At 35.2% G+C, this 20,359-nt stretch overlaps 3 gene segments (V, D, J or C); all 3 read left to right on the top strand.

Moving 5' to 3' along the window:
• The first annotated feature begins 2,155 nt into the window (after positions 1–2,155).
• LOC131530163 (T cell receptor alpha variable 3-like) lies at positions 2,156–3,314 on the top strand. The segment is given in 2 exon segments: positions 2,156–2,670; positions 2,751–3,314. Coding segments are annotated over 2 exon segments (462 nt in total).
• A 12,159-nt stretch (positions 3,315–15,473) lies between these two features.
• Positions 15,474–16,819, top strand: LOC131530415 (T cell receptor alpha variable 18-like). The segment is given in 2 exon segments: positions 15,474–15,623; positions 15,827–16,819. Coding segments are annotated over 2 exon segments (351 nt in total).
• A 991-nt stretch (positions 16,820–17,810) lies between these two features.
• LOC131530386 (T cell receptor alpha variable 9-2-like) lies at positions 17,811–19,598 on the top strand. The segment is given in 2 exon segments: positions 17,811–17,962; positions 19,196–19,598. Coding segments are annotated over 2 exon segments (363 nt in total).
• Positions 19,599–20,359: the final 761 nt, after the last annotated feature.

The raw sequence follows: 20,359 nt of genomic DNA, 5'->3' as shown, positions 1-20,359 counted from the left end.
GTTGTAACTTGTAATTTATCTGTCTATCTGTATCTATTTGATAATATGCTTTATTTGTTTTAATCAATATGTGGGACTGTGTTATAAATGACAGTCTTCTCTGTCATTTATTGTGTGAGATGAGAGATGAGGGCTGAATGTTGCCAGTCTGAGTAGGAGGAGTTTAGCAAATACATTGTGAAATGCAATAAGACTGTCAGCATTTCACAAACCTCTTTGGATCATCTGATGTTTCTGTGTCTCCTGTTCCAACCTGATTATTGTGCCAACATGTTGATCTGTTTATTTATATTAGTATCATCAGCTCAAGGTAGGGCATTGTTGCATATGCCGGACATTTTATAAGTGCAATTAAAAAAATAAATTAAAAAAAATACTATGTTTTTCCAATGTTTAATTCACATTTATTTCACATTTATGTTATGTAAATGTGAAATTTTGAGTGAAAAGTTGTTTTACATACATTTTTTTCAGTAGAACACATTTAGTAATTATTGTACTTTAAGTTAGTTCTCTTACTTAAGCAAAAGAGCCTGACTACTGTATCTCAGAAATGTAACCAAGCTAACAATAAAATTGCATTTTAATAGATTTGAAAAAGGATGTCAATTTATTTTATTTTCCTCTTTTTTTGAATTTGAAATTTACACTTTAAATGCAGGTTCCAGAGCAGCAGAAACCATCACACCATACAGTGCTTCTCAGTTTGCTGATGAGGGTGACAGTGTGACACTCTCTTGTAGCTACACTGGTTCTGTTCGAGGTCTTCACTGGTATCGTCAATACACAGGTTCACCACCACAGTTCCTCATAATGGATTCCTATGGTACAGTTACTGAAGCTGATCCTCCAGTTGCTGGAGTCTTAATCAATCACATAAAAGACAACAGTAGTGTGGATCTGAAGATCTCCTCTGCTGCTGTCACTGACTCCGCTCTGTACTACTGTGCTCTGCAGCCCACAGTGAAAGGAAATCCACTGCATGCTGTACAAAAAGCTGTTTAAATAAGACTGAAAAAAAAGTCTTGGCAGAAAGAAAGCAAAAGGTGGGGTGAGGTTTTAAGTACGGTGAAAAATCACACATATACTTCATATATAATTTTAAAGTTCTTAGTAGATCCTTAAAAATCTGTCAAACTGTTAAAATATTCTGTAGCTGAAAGTGGAGGTCAGACTATTACTTTTATGAGGACATAAAACATGTATGCATAACACGTGTATGCAGAACAATCAAATGATTGTATTGGAAATATAAACAAATGTCAATAAATGTAACTCAAACACATTTATCATTTTAGATGGCACATTTTAAAGCAACTGGACAAAGCATGCTGTTCTGAGCTCCAACAGAAGGGGGCAACATTACTTCACAAGCTGTTTTAAACACACTAAACAAGCACCTGACCTCTATAAGAAACACATTTAAAGAACATGCTTCATATTTCACTAACCCACACCCACATTATTCGTACACAACAGAACTTCACTCAGTCTCAGTGCTTTCATTCACCCACCTTGATAAAGCCACATTCAGCATAACTTGGAACTAATAAATCAATAAACCAACAATAATGATCTAATAAATTAATTTAATAAATACTAGAAACTAAAACCTGATCGGTAAAGTGGACTTCAGTTAGGATGGAGGAGAGGCAGATGCTACTCATAATGCTCATCACAGTTTCAGGTAAATATACTTTTAACCACAATTCATTATATTTTATAAATTACATGATTTAATCAAATATAATGTTCAGTTTATTGAACAAAACCTTTTATTGCTTCATGGTATTTTAAAATATGGTTCACTGCATTTCAGGTGGATTTGCTGATAGGATTGGATCAAGAGAAGGAGATACTAATATAATCGGAGAAGAAGGAGAGTCTGTGACACTGAGCTGCACATTTGAAACAAGCAGCAATACAATTTATCTATACTGGTACAGACAATATCCAAACAGAGAACCAGAATATTTACTGTATAAAGGTGCTCGATCATGGACCAATGAGCATATCCCAGATGGGTTTCAATCAACTACATCCCAGTCATCCACTGAACTTACTATTGTAAAAGCAGCTCTGTCAGATTCAGCTCTCTATTACTGCGCACTTAGAGTAGGAGCCCAGTGATACAAAATACTAGAGAAGCTTTACAAAAACGTACACAAAATTAATGCTTTGAACAGTCTTTAATCAATCAGTATCAAAACACATCGTGTTTTTATAAACCACAGACAGGGAATGTGGTAACAGCTGTGAATTTGGGAGGTTTAAAAGGTTGCATAAGGGCATGTGAATATAATTTAGCATGTATTGCATATTCTTCTCATGTTAGCTTGTTTGGTAGGTTATCTTTTCTCATATGTTGTATAAGAAGTCTCATTAAAAACTAGAAACTGACATGTATTAACAAAATGGTAATAGGCTACAACATTACATACAACAAACAGCTACTATATGCATGCTCATTTCATGTTTTCTTAGGTGCGTCAGATTTAATGTCAGGACAGGAGGAGGAGTTTAGCACAGACACTATACAGCATACAGCTGGGTAAAGATGAACATCACACAACACTGTGTGGAGCAGCTGCTCTGTTTTTAGCTTGTTCTTACAAGTTCAGTGAGTGAACATGGTGATCTATATTATTATACTGCTGTTATCAACTGAAGGTATAATATTGCAAAAGTAAAAGCATTTTATTCCAGCGGAAGTGCTTGAAAACTGCATTTAATGCTACTTTCTTTTGCAGATTCCAGAGCCTCAGAAGTCATCACTCCAAAAAGTGACAGAGTATTTGCTCTTGAGGGTGACAATGTGACACTCTCCTGTAACTACAGCGGTTCTGCTCGTGGTGTTCACTGGTATCGCCAATATGCAGGTTTACCACCACAGTTCCTCATACTGGAAGATTCAGGGGCAACAATTGAAGCTAATCCACCCATCCCAGGAATAACCATCAATCACAGAAAAAAAGAAAGCCATGTGGATCTGATCATCTCCCCAGCTACAGTATCAGACTCTGCTCTGTACTACTGTGCTCTGCAGCCCACAGTGACAGGAAACCCTATAACACTGTACAAAACAATTTTCATACACTTATCAAGCCTTGATAGAAATGTGCTAACCACATCTGGTCTCAACAACAAAAAGGTCAAAAAAAATAAAAAATAAAACACATAATGTACAACTGCTTGTAGTGTAATTAAGATATTGTTAGACAGTAAGCAATTCAGAGGGGAATTTCTTCCATAGAGATCCTAGACTGTAAAACTAAATCTGTAAAATAACAGAAAAAGTACTGGCAGCTCATTACACATGACATTATCCATTAAAACACAATGCAATGAAGTGTACAATTCAAAATACTGGTAAAACACCTGTAAAAAATAAATACAGAAAAATTCCTTCAAATTATACAGTATATTGTGCCCTATTTTTACAGATTTTGTTTAGAGTGTACATACTAGAACTACACAACTACTAGAATAAACCGAACAGTTGGTTTCAGTCACTTACATCAACCATTACTATGAAAATATATCTCATAAACAACTCAGAACAACTGTATATTATTATAGGCCTAGATGCAATGTCTCAAAGATATTTTTCAACTAAACTGCTACATATACTGTACCTGCAACAGCTATTAAATATAACAATTGTGAGATTTGTTAAATTAACGAATGAATCAATCAATCAATAAAATAATAAAAACAAATAAAAGTTCTTACAAAATATTTTTGATTTAAAAAAGCATTGTATATTGGTCTTTGCTAAAATGTCTAAAAATGTGAAATAATTATGATCATCATGAACACATCCACTGTAGGATCAGAGAGAGATGATCTGCTTCATGAATTCAGGGCTGTAGTTTTAAGGGGAGGTGCTAGAGACAACCTCTGCTATACAATAAATGAATGTTACTTCATTAACAGTTTATCCTGCAGATGAACTAAAACATCATCCTGAAAAATGATGCTGTTTGTTTTGACTATGTTCTGTTGTCTTGCATGTAAGTATCCAATTTCAACCCTCAAACCCTAAGTTTTCTATTTCTGCTTATTTGTATATTTGTTGTTAAAATGTTGTCAAATGTTGATAATTTCGTCTGCAGGTGTCAGTTTTGGGAATGTCATCACACCAGTAGAAACTCATATGTCTGGGACAGAAGGGGACATTATAAGCCTCTCCTGTAGCTATTCCTCAGCAAGAAGTTTATTTTGGTATCGCCAATATCCTGGATCAGCTCCTGAATTTCTTTTCATCATTCTTCATGCTACTGGGGAAGTTTTACAAAGTCCAAATCTGTAGATCAAGATCCTCGATTCTCTGCAAAACTGAATGAAAAGAAAACCCATGTGGATCTGATCATCTCCTCTGTTAAAGACACAGACTCTGCTCTGTACTACTGTGCTCTGGAGCCCACAGTGACAGGAAAACAAACTACACTGTACAAAAACCTCACTGTATTTTGGGAAAGTATTAAAGCAAGTATATTTCTACTGACATTTTACTATTCAGTGTATATTTATATATATAAAAAAATCTAACCAATAAATAAATAATAAAAACTCTTTCTTCACGCTTTTATGTCATAATTTAATCAAATGTATAACATTTAACAGCCTACAATTTAAACTTAATTGTAAGCAACATAAATATGCTTTCTGCAAATCTGGATAATCATCCTCATTTCCATCTACCATGCAAAATCTATATCATGTGTATGTTTAAGATTATTCCCCTAAAATACGTCACTAAAATATGTTGTAACTTGTAATTTATCTGTCTATCTGTATCTATTTGATAATATGCTTTATTTGTTTTCATCAATATGTGGGACTGTGTTATAAATGACAGTCTTCTCTGTCATTTATTGTGTGAGATGAGAGATGAGGGCTGAATGTTGCCAGTCTGAGTAGGAGGAGTTTAGCAAATACATTGTGAAATGCAATAAGACTGTCAGCATTTCACAAACCTCTTTGGATCATCTGATGTTTCTGTGTCTCCTGTTCCAACCTGATTATTGTGCCAACATGTTGATCTGTTTATTTATATTAGTATCATCAGCTCAAGGTAGGGCATTGTTGCATATGCCGGACATTTTATAAGTGCAATTAAAAAAATAAATTAAAAAAAATACTATGTTTTTCCAATGTTTAATTCACATTTATTTCACATTTATGTTATGTAAATGTGAAATTTTTGAGTGAAAAGTTGTTTTACATACATTGTTTTTCAGTAGAACACATTTAGTAATTATTGTACTTTAAGTTAGTTCTCTTACTTAAGCAAAAGAGCCTGACTACTGTATCTCAGAAATGTAACCAAGCTAACAATAAAATTGCATTTTAATAGATTTGAAAAGGATGTCAATTTATTTTATTTTCCTCTTTTTGAATTTGAAATGTACACTTTAAATGCAGGTTCCAGAGCAGCAGAAACCATCACACCATACAGTGCTTCTCAGTTTGCTGATGAGGGTGACAGTGTGACACTCTCTTGTAGCTACACTGGTTCTGTTCGAGGTCTTCACTGGTATCGTCAATACACAGGTTCACCACCACAGTTCCTCATAATGGATTCCTATGGTACAGTTACTGAAGCTGATCCTCCAGTTGCTGGAGTCTTAATCAATCACATAAAAGACAACAGTAGTGTGGATCTGAAGATCTCCTCTGCTGCTGTCACTGACTCTGCTCTGTACTACTGTGCTCTGCAGCCCACAGTGAAAGGAAATCCACTGCATGCTGTACAAAAAGCTGTTTAAACAAGACTGAAAAAAAAAGTCTTGGCAGAAAGAAAGCAAAAGGTGGGGTGAGGTTTTAAGTACGGTGAAAAATCACACATATACTTCATATATAATTTTAAAGTTCTTAGTAGATCCTTAAAAATCTGTCAAACTGTTAAAATATTCTGTAGCTGAAAGTGGAGGTCAGACTATTACTTTTATGAGGACATAAAACATGTATGCATAACACGTGTATGCAGAACAATCAAATGATTGTATTGGAAATATAAACAAATGTCAATAAATGTAACTCAAACACATTTATCATTTTAGATGGCACATTTTAAAGCAACTGGACAAAGCATGCTGTTCTGAGCTCCAACAGAAGGGGGCAACATTACTTCACAAGCTGTTTTAAACACACTAAACAAGCACCTGACCTCTATAAGAAACACATTTAAAGAACATGCTTCATATTTCACTAACCCACACCCACATTATTCGTACACAACAGAACTTCACTCAGTCTCAGTGCTTTCATTCACCCACCTTGATAAAGCCACATTCAGCATAACTTGGAACTAATAAATCAATAAACCAACAATAATGATCTAATAAATTAATTTAATAAATACTAGAAACTAAAAACCTGATCGGTAAAGTGGACTTCAGTTAGGATGGAGGAGAGGCAGATGCTACTCATAATGCTCATCACAGTTTCAGGTAAATATACTTTTAACCACAATTCATTATATTTTATAAATTACATGATTTAATCAAATATAATGTTCAGTTTATTGAACAAAACCTTTTATTGCTTCATGGTATTTTAAAATATGGTTCACTGCATTTCAGGTGGATTTGCTGATAGGATTGGATCAAGAGAAGGAGATACTAATATAATCGGAGAAGAAGGAGAGTCTGTGACACTGAGCTGCACATTTGAAACAAGCAGCAATACAATTTATCTATACTGGTACAGACAATATCCAAACAGAGAACCAGAATATTTACTGTATAAAGGTGCTCGATCATGGACCAATGAGCATATCCCAGATGGGTTTCAATCAACTACATCCCAGTCATCCACTGAACTTACTATTGTAAAAGCAGCTCTGTCAGATTCAGCTCTCTATTACTGCGCACTTAGAGTAGGAGCCCAGTGATACAAAATACTAGAGAAGCTTTACAAAAACGTACACAAAATTAATGCTTTGAACAGTCTTTAATCAATCAGTATCAAAACACATCGTGTTTTTATAAACCACAGACAGGGAATGTGGTAACAGCTGTGAATTTGGGAGGTTTAAAAGGTTGCATAAGGGCATGTGAATATAATTTAGCATGTATTGCATATTCTTCTCATGTTAGCTTGTTTGGTAGGTTATCTTTTCTCATATGTTGTATAAGAAGTCTCATTAAAAACTAGAAACTGACATGTATTAACAAAATGGTAATAGGCTACAACATTACATACAACAAACAGCTACTATATGCATGCTCATTTCATGTTTTCTTAGGTGCGTCAGATTTAATGTCAGGACAGGAGGAGGAGTTTAGCACAGACACTATACAGCATACAGCTGGGTAAAGATGAACATCACACAACACTGTGTGGAGCAGCTGCTCTGTTTTTAGCTTGTTCTTACAAGTTCAGTGAGTGAACATGGTGATCTATATTATTATACTGCTGTTATCAACTGAAGGTATAATATTGCAAAAGTAAAAGCATTTTATTCCAGCGGAAGTGCTTGAAAACTGCATTTAATGCTACTTTCTTTTGCAGATTCCAGAGCCTCAGAAGTCATCACTCCAAAAGTGACAGAGTATTTGCTCTTGAGGGTGACAATGTGACACTCTCCTGTAACTACAGCGGTTCTGCTCGTGGTGTTCACTGGTATCGCCAATATGCAGGTTTACCACCACAGTTCCTCATACTGGAAGATTCAGGGGCAACAATTGAAGCTAATCCACCCATCCCAGGAATAACCATCAATCACAGAAAAAAAGAAAGCCATGTGGATCTGATCATCTCCCCAGCTACAGTATCAGACTCTGCTCTGTACTACTGTGCTCTGCAGCCCACAGTGACAGGAAACCCTATAACACTGTACAAAACAATTTTCATACACTTATCAAGCCTTGATAGAAATGTGCTAACCACATCTGGTCTCAACAACAAAAAGGTCAAAAAAAATAAAAAATAAAACACATAATGTACAACTGCTTGTAGTGTAATTAAGATATTGTTAGACAGTAAGCAATTCAGAGGGGAATTTCTTCCATAGAGATCCTAGACTGTAAAAACTAAATCTGTAAAATAACAGAAAAAGTACTGGCAGCTCATTACACATGACATTATCCATTAAAACACAATGCAATGAAGTGTACAATTCAAAATACTGGTAAAACACCTGTAAAAAATAAATACAGAAAAATTCCTTCAAATTATACAGTATATTGTGCCCTATTTTTACAGATTTTGTTTAGAGTGTACATACTAGAACTACACAACTACTAGAATAAACCGAACAGTTGGTTTCAGTCACTTACATCAACCATTACTATGAAAATATATCTCATAAACAACTCAGAACAACTGTATATTATTATAGGCCTAGATGCAATGTCTCAAAGATATTTTTCAACTAAACTGCTACATATACTGTACCTGCAACAGCTATTAAATATAACAATTGTGAGATTTGTTAAATTAACGAATGAATCAATCAATCAATAAAATAATAAAACAAATAAAAGTTCTTACAAAATATTTTTGATTTAAAAAAGCATTGTATATTGGTCTTTGCTAAAATGTCTAAAAATGTGAAATAATTATGATCATCATGAACACATCCACTGTAGGATCAGAGAGAGATGATCTGCTTCATGAATTCAGGGCTGTAGTTTTAAGGGGAGGTGCTAGAGACAACCTCTGCTATACAATAAATGAATGTTACTTCATTAACAGTTTATCCTGCAGATGAACTAAAACATCATCCTGAAAAATGATGCTGTTTGTTTTGACTATGTTCTGTTGTCTTGCATGTAAGTATCCAATTTCAACCCTCAAACCCTAAGTTTTCTATTTCTGCTTATTTGTATATTTGTTGTTAAAATGTTGTCAAATGTTGATAATTTCGTCTGCAGGTGTCAGTTTTGGGAATGTCATCACACCAGTAGAAACTCATATGTCTGGGACAGAAGGGGACATTATAAGCCTCCTGTAGCTATTCCTCAGCAAGAAGTTTATTTTGGTATCGCCAATATCCTGGATCAGCTCCTGAATTTCTTTTCATCATTCTTCATGCTACTGGGGAAGTTTTACAAAGTCCAAATCTGTAGATCAAGATCCTCGATTCTCTGCAAAACTGAATGAAAAGAAAACCCATGTGGATCTGATCATCTCCTCTGTTAAAGACACAGACTCTGCTCTGTACTACTGTGCTCTGGAGCCCACAGTGACAGGAAAACAAACTACACTGTACAAAAACCTCACTGTATTTTGGGAAAGTATTAAAGCAAGTATATTTCTACTGACATTTTACTATTCAGTGTATATTTATATATATAAAAAAATCTAACCAATAAATAAATAATAAAAACTCTTTCTTCACGCTTTTATGTCATAATTTAATCAAATGTATAACATTTAACAGCCTACAATTTAAACTTAATTGTAAGCAACATAAATATGCTTTCTGCAAATCTGGATAATCATCCTCATTTCCATCTACCATGCAAAATCTATATCATGTGTATGTTTAAGATTATTCCCCTAAAATACGTCACTAAAATATGTTGTAACTTGTAATTTATCTGTCTATCTGTATCTATTTGATAATATGCTTTATTTGTTTTCATCAATATGTGGACTGTGTTATAAATGACAGTCTTCTCTGTCATTTATTGTGTGAGATGAGAGATGAGGGCTGAATGTTGCCAGTCTGAGTAGGAGGAGTTTAGCAAATACATTGTGAAATGCAATAAGACTGTCAGCATTTCACAAACCTCTTTGGATCATCTGATGTTTCTGTGTCTCCTGTTCCAACCTGATTATTGTGCCAACATGTTGATCTGTTTATTTATATTAGTATCATCAGCTCAAGGTAGGGCATTGTTGCATATGCCGGACATTTTATAAGTGCAATTAAAAAAATAAATTAAAAAAAATACTATGTTTTTCCAATGTTTAATTCACATTTATTTCACATTTATGTTATGTAAATGTGAAATTTTTGAGTGAAAAGTTGTTTTACATACATTGTTTTTCAGTAGAACACATTTAGTAATTATTGTACTTTAAGTTAGTTCTCTTACTTAAGCAAAAGAGCCTGACTACTGTATCTCAGAAATGTAACCAAGCTAACAATAAAATTGCATTTTAATAGATTTGAAAAAGGATGTCAATTTATTTTATTTTCCTCTTTTTTTGAATTTGAAATGTACACTTTAAATGCAGGTTCCAGAGCAGCAGAAACCATCACACCATACAGTGCTTCTCAGTTTGCTGATGAGGGTGACAGTGTGACACTCTCTTGTAGCTACACTGGTTCTGTTCGAGGTCTTCACTGGTATCGTCAATACACAGGTTCACCACCACAGTTCCTCATAATGGATTCCTATGGTACAGTTACTGAAGCTGATCCTCCAGTTGCTGGAGTCTTAATCAATCACATAAAAGACAACAGTAGTGTGGATCTGAAGATCTCCTCTGCTGCTGTCACTGACTCTGCTCTGTACTACTGTGCTCTGCAGCCCACAGTGAAAGGAAATCCACTGCATGCTGTACAAAAAGCTGTTTAAACAAGACTGAAAAAAAAAGTCTTGGCAGAAAGAAAGCAAAAGGTGGGGTGAGGTTTTAAGTACGGTGAAAAATCACACATATACTTCATATATAATTTTAAAGTTCTTAGTAGATCCTTAAAAATCTGTCAAACTGTTAAAATATTCTGTAGCTGAAAGTGGAGGTCAGACTATTACTTTTATGAGGACATAAAACATGTATGCATAACACGTGTATGCAGAACAATCAAATGATTGTATTGGAAATATAAACAAATGTCAATAAATGTAACTCAAACACATTTATCATTTTAGATGGCACATTTTAAAGCAACTGGACAAAGCATGCTGTTCTGAGCTCCAACAGAAGGGGGCAACATTACTTCACAAGCTGTTTAAACACACTAAACAAGCACCTGACCTCTATAAGAAACACATTTAAAGAACATGCTTCATATTTCACTAACCCACACCCACATTATTCGTACACAACAGAACTTCACTCAGTCTCAGTGCTTTCATTCACCCACCTTGATAAAGCCACATTCAGCATAACTTGGAACTAATAAATCAATAAACCAACAATAATGATCTAATAAATTAATTTAATAAATACTAGAAACTAAAAACCTGATCGGTAAAGTGGACTTCAGTTAGGATGGAGGAGAGGCAGATGCTACTCATAATGCTCATCACAGTTTCAGGTAAATATACTTTTAACCACAATTCATTATATTTTATAAATTACATGATTTAATCAAATATAATGTTCAGTTTATTGAACAAAACCTTTTATTGCTTCATGGTATTTTAAAATATGGTTCACTGCATTTCAGGTGGATTTGCTGATAGGATTGGATCAAGAGAAGGAGATACTAATATAATCGGAGAAGAAGGAGAGTCTGTGACACTGAGCTGCACATTTGAAACTAACAGCAATGATATTTGGCTTTACTGGTACAGACAATATACAAACAGAGAACCAGAATTTTTACTGTGGAAAGGTGCTCGATCAAGGAGCAGTCAGGAAGATATACCAGATGGTTTTCAGTCAACTACATCCCACTCATCCACTGCACTCACTATTGTAAAAGCAGCTCTGTCAGATTCAGCTCTCTATTATTGTGCTCTAAGAGTAGGAGCCCAGTGATACAAAATACCAGAGAAGCTTTACAAAAACTCACATGAAAATAATGCTTTGAAGAGTCTTTAATCAATCAGTATCAAACCACATTATGTTTTTATAAATCACAGACAGGGAATGTGGTAACAGCTGTGAATTTACAAGGTTAAAAAGGTTGCATAAGGGCATATGAATATAATTTAGCATGCATCACATGGTTCTCATATTATAAGTTTTATGTCATCTCTTTTGTGTTATGTTGTATGAATTTCTAAGGATGCCATTAAAACGATCTATAAAAAAAATAACAAAACAACATTTATATATATATTTATACGAAGAGTTCAGATGCAAAAGCCTCTAAGTGCCGTCTGAAATTTTCTTCTAAAACTAGCATTTTTCTCAGGATGCTTTGTTTATGTTCATATATTTCACTTTAATAGCTATGAAAACAACCTATTCATTGGCATTAAAGCGAAATTACATAACCTACACATAGGAGCCTGATAAAAATGCTCATTTTAGAAGAAAATTTCAAATGACACTTAGAGGCTTTTCTTGTAGTTGGCCACCAGGTTTGCACACATCTCAGGAGGGATTTTGTCCCACTCCTCTTTGCAGATCCTCTCCAAGTCATTAAGGTTTTGAGGCTGACGTTTGGTAACTCGAACCTTCAACTTCCTCCACAGATTTTCTATGGGATTAAAGTCTGGAGACCGGCTAGGCCACTCCAGGACCTTAATGTGCTGCTTCTACAGCCACTCCTTTGTTGCCTTGGCCATGTGTTTTGGGTCATTGTCATGCTGGAATACCCATCCACGAGCCATTTTCAATGCCCTGGCTGGCTTCAATGCCCTGGCCCTGACAGTACATGGCCCAGTCCATCGTCCCTTTGATGCAGTGCAGTTGTCCTGTCCCCTTGGCAGAAAAACACCCCCAAAGCATAATGTTTCCACCTCCATGTTTGACGGTGGGGATGGTGTTCTTGGGGTCATAGGCAGCATTCCTCCTCCTCCAAACACGGCGAGTTGAGTTGATGGTCATCTGACCACAACACTTTCACCCAGTTCTCCTCTGAATCATTGGCAAACTTCAGACAGGCTGTACATGTGCTTTCTTGAGCAAGAGGACCTTGCGGGTGCTGCAGGATTTCAGTCCTTCACGCCGTAGTGTGTTACCAATTGTTTTCTTGGTGACGATGGTCCCAGCTGCCTTGAGATCATTGACAAGATCCTCCTGTGTAGTTCTGGGCTGATTCCTCACCTTTCTCATGATCATTGAAACTCCACGAGGTGAGATCTTGCATGGAGCCCAGTCCGAGGGAGATTGACAGTTATTTTGTGTTTCTTCCATTTGCGAATAATCACACCACCTGTTGTCACCTTCTCACCAAGCTGCTTGGCGATGGTCTTGTAGCCCATTCCAGCCTTGTGTAGCTCTACAATCTTGTCTCTGATATCCTTGGACAACTCTTTGGTCTTGGCCATGGTGGAGAGTTTGGAATCTAATTGATTGATTGCTTCTGTGGACAGGTGTCTTTTATACAGGTTTTAAGAGAGTGCTCCTAATCTCAGCTCATTGCCTGTATAAAAGACACCTGGGAGCCAGAAATCTTGCTGAATAATAGGGGATCAAATAGGGGATTTTTTGAAATGCGTTTTTCTGGATTATTTTGTTGTTATTCTGTCTCTCACTGTTCAAATAAACCTACCATTAAATTATAGACTTATCATTTCTTTGTCAGTGGGCAAACGTACAAAATCAGCAGAGGATCAAATGATTTTTTCCTCTACTGTATGTATGTATATATATATATATATATATATCCATATATATCCATGATTATAAATCATAATCCATGAATATGAACATTGCATAAAAACATGAACAGTACTTTCTAACAGAGGATTCTTAGATTAAACACTATATTAGACTTTGCTAAAATGTATACAGTTTTAATATAATGAAACATTAATTAAATGGTAAATTATCCTCATGAACACATTCAGGATCAGAGATCACAGATCTAAGATCAGAAAGACATGATCTGGGTCAGGACTTCGACTTTAAGGGGAGGTGCTAGAGACAACCTCTGCTAGATGACTAATGAATGTAACAGTTTGTGATGCAGATGAATTGAAACAACATCCTAAAAATGATGATGATTTGTTTTCTGCTTTTGCTCTGTTCTCTTGCATGTAAGTATTTCAACCCTTAGAATTTTCAGAAATCTAGTCATTTGTAAATTTTTCCTTCATGGCATTAGAAAATGTTGATAATCTCGTCTGCAGGTATCAGTTTTGGGAATGTCATCACACCAGTTGAAACTTATATGTCTGGGACAGAAGGGGACATTATAAGCCTCTCCTGTAGCTATTCCTCAGCAAACAGCCTGTTTTGGTATCGCCAGTATCCTGGATCAGCTGCTGAATTTCTTTACGTTATTCATCATACTACTGGGGCAGTTTTACAAAAATCTAAAGTTGTGGATCAAGATCCTCGATTCTCTGCAAAACTGAATCAAAAGAAAACCCATGTGAACTTGGAGATCTCCGCTGTTAAAGTGAAAGACTCTGCTCTGTACTACTGTGCCATGGAGCCCACAGTGACAGGAAAACCAACTACACTGTACAAAAACCTGACTTACTGTACATACATACAATACAGACATTTTTACGTAACATTTACATGATTCACAACTCAATGTGATATACATTCAGCAACCCAAAAATAAATAAATAGTCTTCTTTACAAATTAGCATTATAGGTAAAAATGCTGCCTCTAATTTCTGTCCTCTATGCAAAATCTACATCATGTTTACACTGAAATGTTTAAAATATGCTAATCTATTTATTTAAATTATATTAATTAATATATTTAAATACATGGGAATCTGTATCAAGGACAACATGCTCTTCTGAGTTTTAGCATAAGGTGGCAGTGTAATATCATAAATGAAAATTTCCCCTGCCTTAGTCAAGCATTTCCCTAACATTATGGCTCCTGCTTAGTCTCACAAGTATTTGTTTGGGACATTTTTGGGAGTTTTTAGAGTTTAGCTACCCCAATCAAACACACCTGAACCAGCAAGATGTTCTGGATTATTTCAAATAAATAAACAAATAGCAGGTGCAGGACAGTGGGTCTCCAGGAGCTTGACGGAAGACCATGAAGAGGTTAAATGATTTGAGTTTGTCTAATTAGTTGAGACAGGAGCTACAGATTACTGAGAAGCCCTTAAAAACCCTCATTTTTGAGTTTTAAACAAAAAATGATAAAGACATAATGTTGGAGAATGAAACAGTTTGTGTGGCATTTTGAGCTTAACAAAACTCCACATTGAAAGAGTAACTGAGATATATACATAAAGACTTTTTGAGGTAAATAAGACCGTCAGTCTTTTAATTTAAAAATCATGTTAAATTGAATTTGTTACTTGTCGTTTAACTCTCTTTCGCAATTTGTTTGTGAAATTAGGGCTACTAGCATTTTTTGACTAACATCAACATATAGCTGCTTCTCTGTCTTAAAGTTAAGATCTGTGATCTTGGCCCCTAAAGCCTTGTCCCTTTTTTTGGAGACTTGTGATACTCAATTAGTCCTTCAGCACACATTCTACACAATTCTATTCAATCTATTTTAAAATATCAACATGGATGCTACTCCCCCTGTGTGACGATGGCCTTCTGAAGGGGCTGTATCACAGAAGCTGTGCAGCTTTTAAGTTGTTGCACATTTCACTAACCACACCCACAATATGCACTCAGTGCATTCATTTACTCCTGATTAATATACCTGATACCACCACAATTTCATTCACAGTATAAAGCAATAATATTCAGGTAGAGTTTTCTAAATCTAACAGTAGTGAAAATACAGAACTAGTAACAGAATACAATAACAGAAAAACAGTGATTGAACAACATCTGGACTGTCAACATGGAGAGGCATATGCTCCTCATGATTCTCATTGTAGTTACAGGTAAATATACTAAATCACATTTAAAAACAATAGTAGGCTGAACTTACAACACATCACTTTAATGCAAAGCAAAACTCACCCTTATTTTTATTTTATTTTTTAAATAACTATTTATGTATTGACACATTTGTTACATGATTTATTGAAACAATCCTGATCAGAGATTCCCGATAATGATGTCTAATTAATGTATTTAATTTCAGGTGGATTTGCTGACAAAATTGGACCAACAGAAGGAAATACTAATATTATCAAGGGAGAAGGAGATTCTGTGACACTGAGCTGCACATATGAAACAAACAGCAATAATGTGTATCTTTTCTGGTACAGACAGTACCCTAACAAGGAACCACAGTATTTACTGCAGAAATCTCGATCAGGGAGCTATGAGAATATAGCAGACCATCGGTTTAAGTCAAGGACATCCCAGTCATCAACTGAACTCATTATTGATAAAGCAGCTCTGTCAGATTCGGCTCTCTATTACTGTGCTCTTCAAGCAGCCCAGTGATACAAAATGCCTAAGATGCTTTACAAAAACTCAAATACACAACATGCTTTAAAGGGTCTTTAATCAAATAGCATCAAACCACAATTTATTATTTTTTTTGTAAACCACAGCTCTGGAAATAAGAGTGTGGCAACACCTGTGAATTTGGCAGATTATGAAAGGAATGTGAAACTATCACTTAACATTTGCTTTTCTAAATATGTTATTTAAAATTACTCTAGATTCAGAAATCTTTCAGTGAACAAAATACATTTATTTATTATTTTTTTTTAAAATAAGCAAACAAGGAAATAAATAAAAATATATGTATTCTAAAGTAGTTCTCTGTCCACGATCCTTCAAAGATTAAGTAAACCTGCATAGCTATCATGTATATAATGGTAAGAGGAGGAGTTTAACACAGACAATAGCACACAGATAAGTAACAATCAAACACTGTGTGAAGCAGATGCTCTTTGTTTAGGTTGTCCCAGGCAATTTGTTGAGTGAACATGTTCATCTATATTATCATACTGATCTCATTAACAGAAGGTATACTATTGCAATATATAAAATGTAATTGTGCTCTTTTTTTTATTATTTTTGTAAATATACTATATGATATATTACTAATACACCAATAATATACTATATAAAATATCACTATATCAATGTTATGTTATTTGTGTATTTCTATTACAGTTAATGTCACTTTCATTTGCAGGTTCCAGAGCCTCAGAAGTCATCACTCCAAAAAGTGTCAGAGTATTTGCTCTTGAGGGTGTCAATGTGATACTCTCCTGTAGCTACAGCGGTTCTGCTCGTGGTGTTCACTGGTATCGGCAATATGCAGGTTCACCACCACAGTTCCTCATACTGGAATATTCAGGGGTAACAACTCCAGCTAATCCACCCGTTCCAGGAATAAACATCAATCACAGAAAAACAGAAATCCATGTGGATCTGATCATCTCCTCTGCTAAAGTGTCAGATTTAGCACTGTACTACTGTCAGTCCTGTCTTGTGTTTCCCCTCTCGTGCCCATATTTGGTTTGTTCCTGTTCCCGTGATTATTAGTTGATTTGTCCCCAGACGTGTTTGATTGTTCCCCACCTGTTTGAGTTCTCCTTGTCTGATTTCCTTATGTTTATAAGCCCGGTGTTTCCCTGTCTCCGTGTCAGCTGTTAATCGTTACTCATGTGTCCTGCATTCCTGTGTTCCTGCAAATCCAAAATAAAGTCTATGTTGGAAGAAACTCCTGGTCCCCGCGTTTCCCTGGCTCCAGCAGGACCGTGACAACTACTGTGCTCTGACGCCCACAGTGACAGGAAACACAGTAACATAGAACAAAAAAAGCTTTTATTACAACATCACTGTTTAGCAATACCCTGTCAATGATAACAATCCAAGTTAGCCAGGAATGTAGGAGTGCTATTTTTGATGTCCAGCAGAATATATCATGAATGTCCCCAAATTATTGCTGGGGCTTGGAACATGAATGAACAAACTGAATGTTTTAATGAAAATGTAGCAATGCAGAAAGAGTTAGGGGGTAGAAGATGTCACAGTAGTCAAAGTAGCTTGATGGAAAAACAAACCTGTGTGATTAGTGGGTGGGTAATGTCACTAACCACACCCACTTTGCATATACACATTAGAATGTCTATATCCATTCAAACTGCTGTGTCGGTGAATTGTATCTTCTTCTTCATTCACATTAAATACAGGGAAATCCTAAAGTTTGTCATTTCAGTCTCTCGTATCTCTGCAAACATGATTTGGATTAAAACAAAATAAATCACCCAGAATATTAACATGGACAGATGTCGACTGCTGATTCTTATAACAGGTACTCTTTTTTTTTTAAAGTGTCATTTATATACACACATACCATTCAAAAGATTTGAAAAAAAAAATTAAGAAAGAAATAATATAAAAAGTGACAGTATCATTATTGTAACATTATAAATGTAATGCTTTAATTAGTATTTTATATTAGAAGAGCATGCTACCATTTTTTACATTATCATTCTAAAGCAAAATTCATTTTTGTAGGTGTATTTGCTGACAGCATTGCGCCAAAAGAAGAAGGTACAAATAAAACCAGGAGAGAAGGAGAATCTGTCACGTTGAGCTGCACATATAAAAGCAAAAATAATGTTTTGCTTTTCTGGTACAGACAGTATCCTAATAGAGAACCTCAGTATTTGTTATTTAAAAGTTCTCGCTTGTCTGGTGAAGTGAATGTATCAGCCAAGCGTTATAAGTTAACTACATCTCCGACATCCACTTCACTCACCATTAACAACGTGAATCTGTCAGATTCGGCTCTCTATTACTGTGCTCTAAAAGTAGGAGCCCAGTGATACAAAGTCCACAGACGCTTTACAAAAACACACACACAATTAGTGTGTCAGTGATCCACCACAACTATGTGTCTTAAACCACAAGACAACAGGATGCGGTCACACCTGCTGAAGAAAAAAAAAAGTTCACCCCCACCTTTTGTTGGTTAGGTCCACCTCTTTAGGCTTCCTCAAACTTGTTGTTGTGAACTTAATTGTATGAAAAACTGTATGGTATGTAGCCTATATATTGTTTGTTATATTTTTTAAAGTGTGGTTTACATATCGTTCAAATGTTTGGTGTCATTAAGTTTTGTGTTTTTTTTTTTTTTTTTTAAGAAATAAAGATATATTCAGCAAAGATACATTAAATTAATCAGAAGTGACAGCAATGACATAACAAAAGATTTCTATTTAAAAAAAAAAAAAAAAACAGTTTATATTTTGAAATGGGTTTCCATACATTTGTTGAGTTTATGAATTACAGCTTTAAGGGGAGGGGCTACTGAGACATTCTAACTGGAGAAAAATTAAATACTCACTTCAGTAACAGTAACAGGTGTTTCTGGTTTACTTGCATATTGTCCTGAACAATGATAGGCCTACTCTTTGTTTTTATTTTGTTTTCTCTTGCGGGTATGTATTCTGTTCCAGACTTGAAGGATTTTTGTTTATTGCTTGCTTATTCTTTTTATCCATGTCTTTAACAAGCTAAATGTTTATATTTCTTTATGCAGGTGATATTTTTGGGAATGTCATCACACCGGTCCACAATGAAGTATACAAAACAGAAAAGGACATTATATCCCTGTCCTGCAACCACTCTTCAGCATCAAGTCTATATTGGTATCGCCAATATCCTGGAGCTGCTCCTGAATTTCTTTTAGTCATTCTACATGCAACTGGGAAAGTTTTACAGAAATCTAAAGTTGTGGAACTAGATCCTCGATTCTCTGGAAAACTGAACAAAGAGAAAACCCACACATATCTTGAAATCTCCTCTGCTAAAGTGAAAGACTCAGCAACGTACTACTGTGCCCTGGAGCCCACAGTGACAGGAAAATAGACAACACTGTACAAAAACCCTCCCTACATAAAGGGTAAATCATCCCACAGAATTGTAGAAATATGGAATGAAAAAAAATCCCCAAAAATAAAACTAATGTTTCTGATGCACAATTATGTTTGGTTGCTTACATTTTGTATGTGCAGATGGGTTTGAATGCCGAGACTGCTTGTGTTGAAAAGCAACCGTTCCACAAGGCTATTAAATCAACACATACTGGCGTTAGGTGATATTTGTAAATACATTTCCATGATTTACTGTATAATCTATATATGGGCTGCCTAACTACAAAATCCTAATGTAACCTAATTAAGAAAAAAATAACTGGCAATAGTAACAGAAGCAATAGTATTTCTTCGATGAGATTAGATTGCCATCTGGTGGGCTAATAAGATAGTAGCCATTAAGATTAACTTTTTTTTCTCTTTCTCTCTGTTTAATCATGAAAAGCAAGTTTCTAAATTCAAAAGAAAGACTGATTTCTAACTGGTGAATTTTGCCATTTCAAGAGATCAAATGTTAAACAATGTAGCCTACCTTATAGGCTATAGTTTTAGCTTTAGGTAGAGTGGGCCTATTGATCATCAATCAATAACCATTGGCTATCTAACTAAACCAAACATGACAATTAAGAGTTGTTCTGGTGCAACTTTACAAAATCAACAAGGTGCATGAAAAAACAAGGTGCATATTGTACACAGAATTCATATTTTTCATATTTTATAAAATTCTAATGGTATTTTCAGAATATAAAAGGGCAGAATAATCAAAGATACCAAACACAAACAGACAGTAACTCTGAGATTTATATAATAGATCAAGTACAACAGAGCAA

This window comes from Onychostoma macrolepis, chromosome 02 (assembly GCF_012432095.1).
Source record: "Onychostoma macrolepis isolate SWU-2019 chromosome 02, ASM1243209v1, whole genome shotgun sequence".
In the NCBI taxonomy this organism is placed as follows: domain Eukaryota; kingdom Metazoa; phylum Chordata; class Actinopteri; order Cypriniformes; family Cyprinidae; genus Onychostoma; species Onychostoma macrolepis.
Note: the sequence above shows the minus strand (reverse complement) of the source record. Positions and strands in the feature narration are given on the sequence as shown.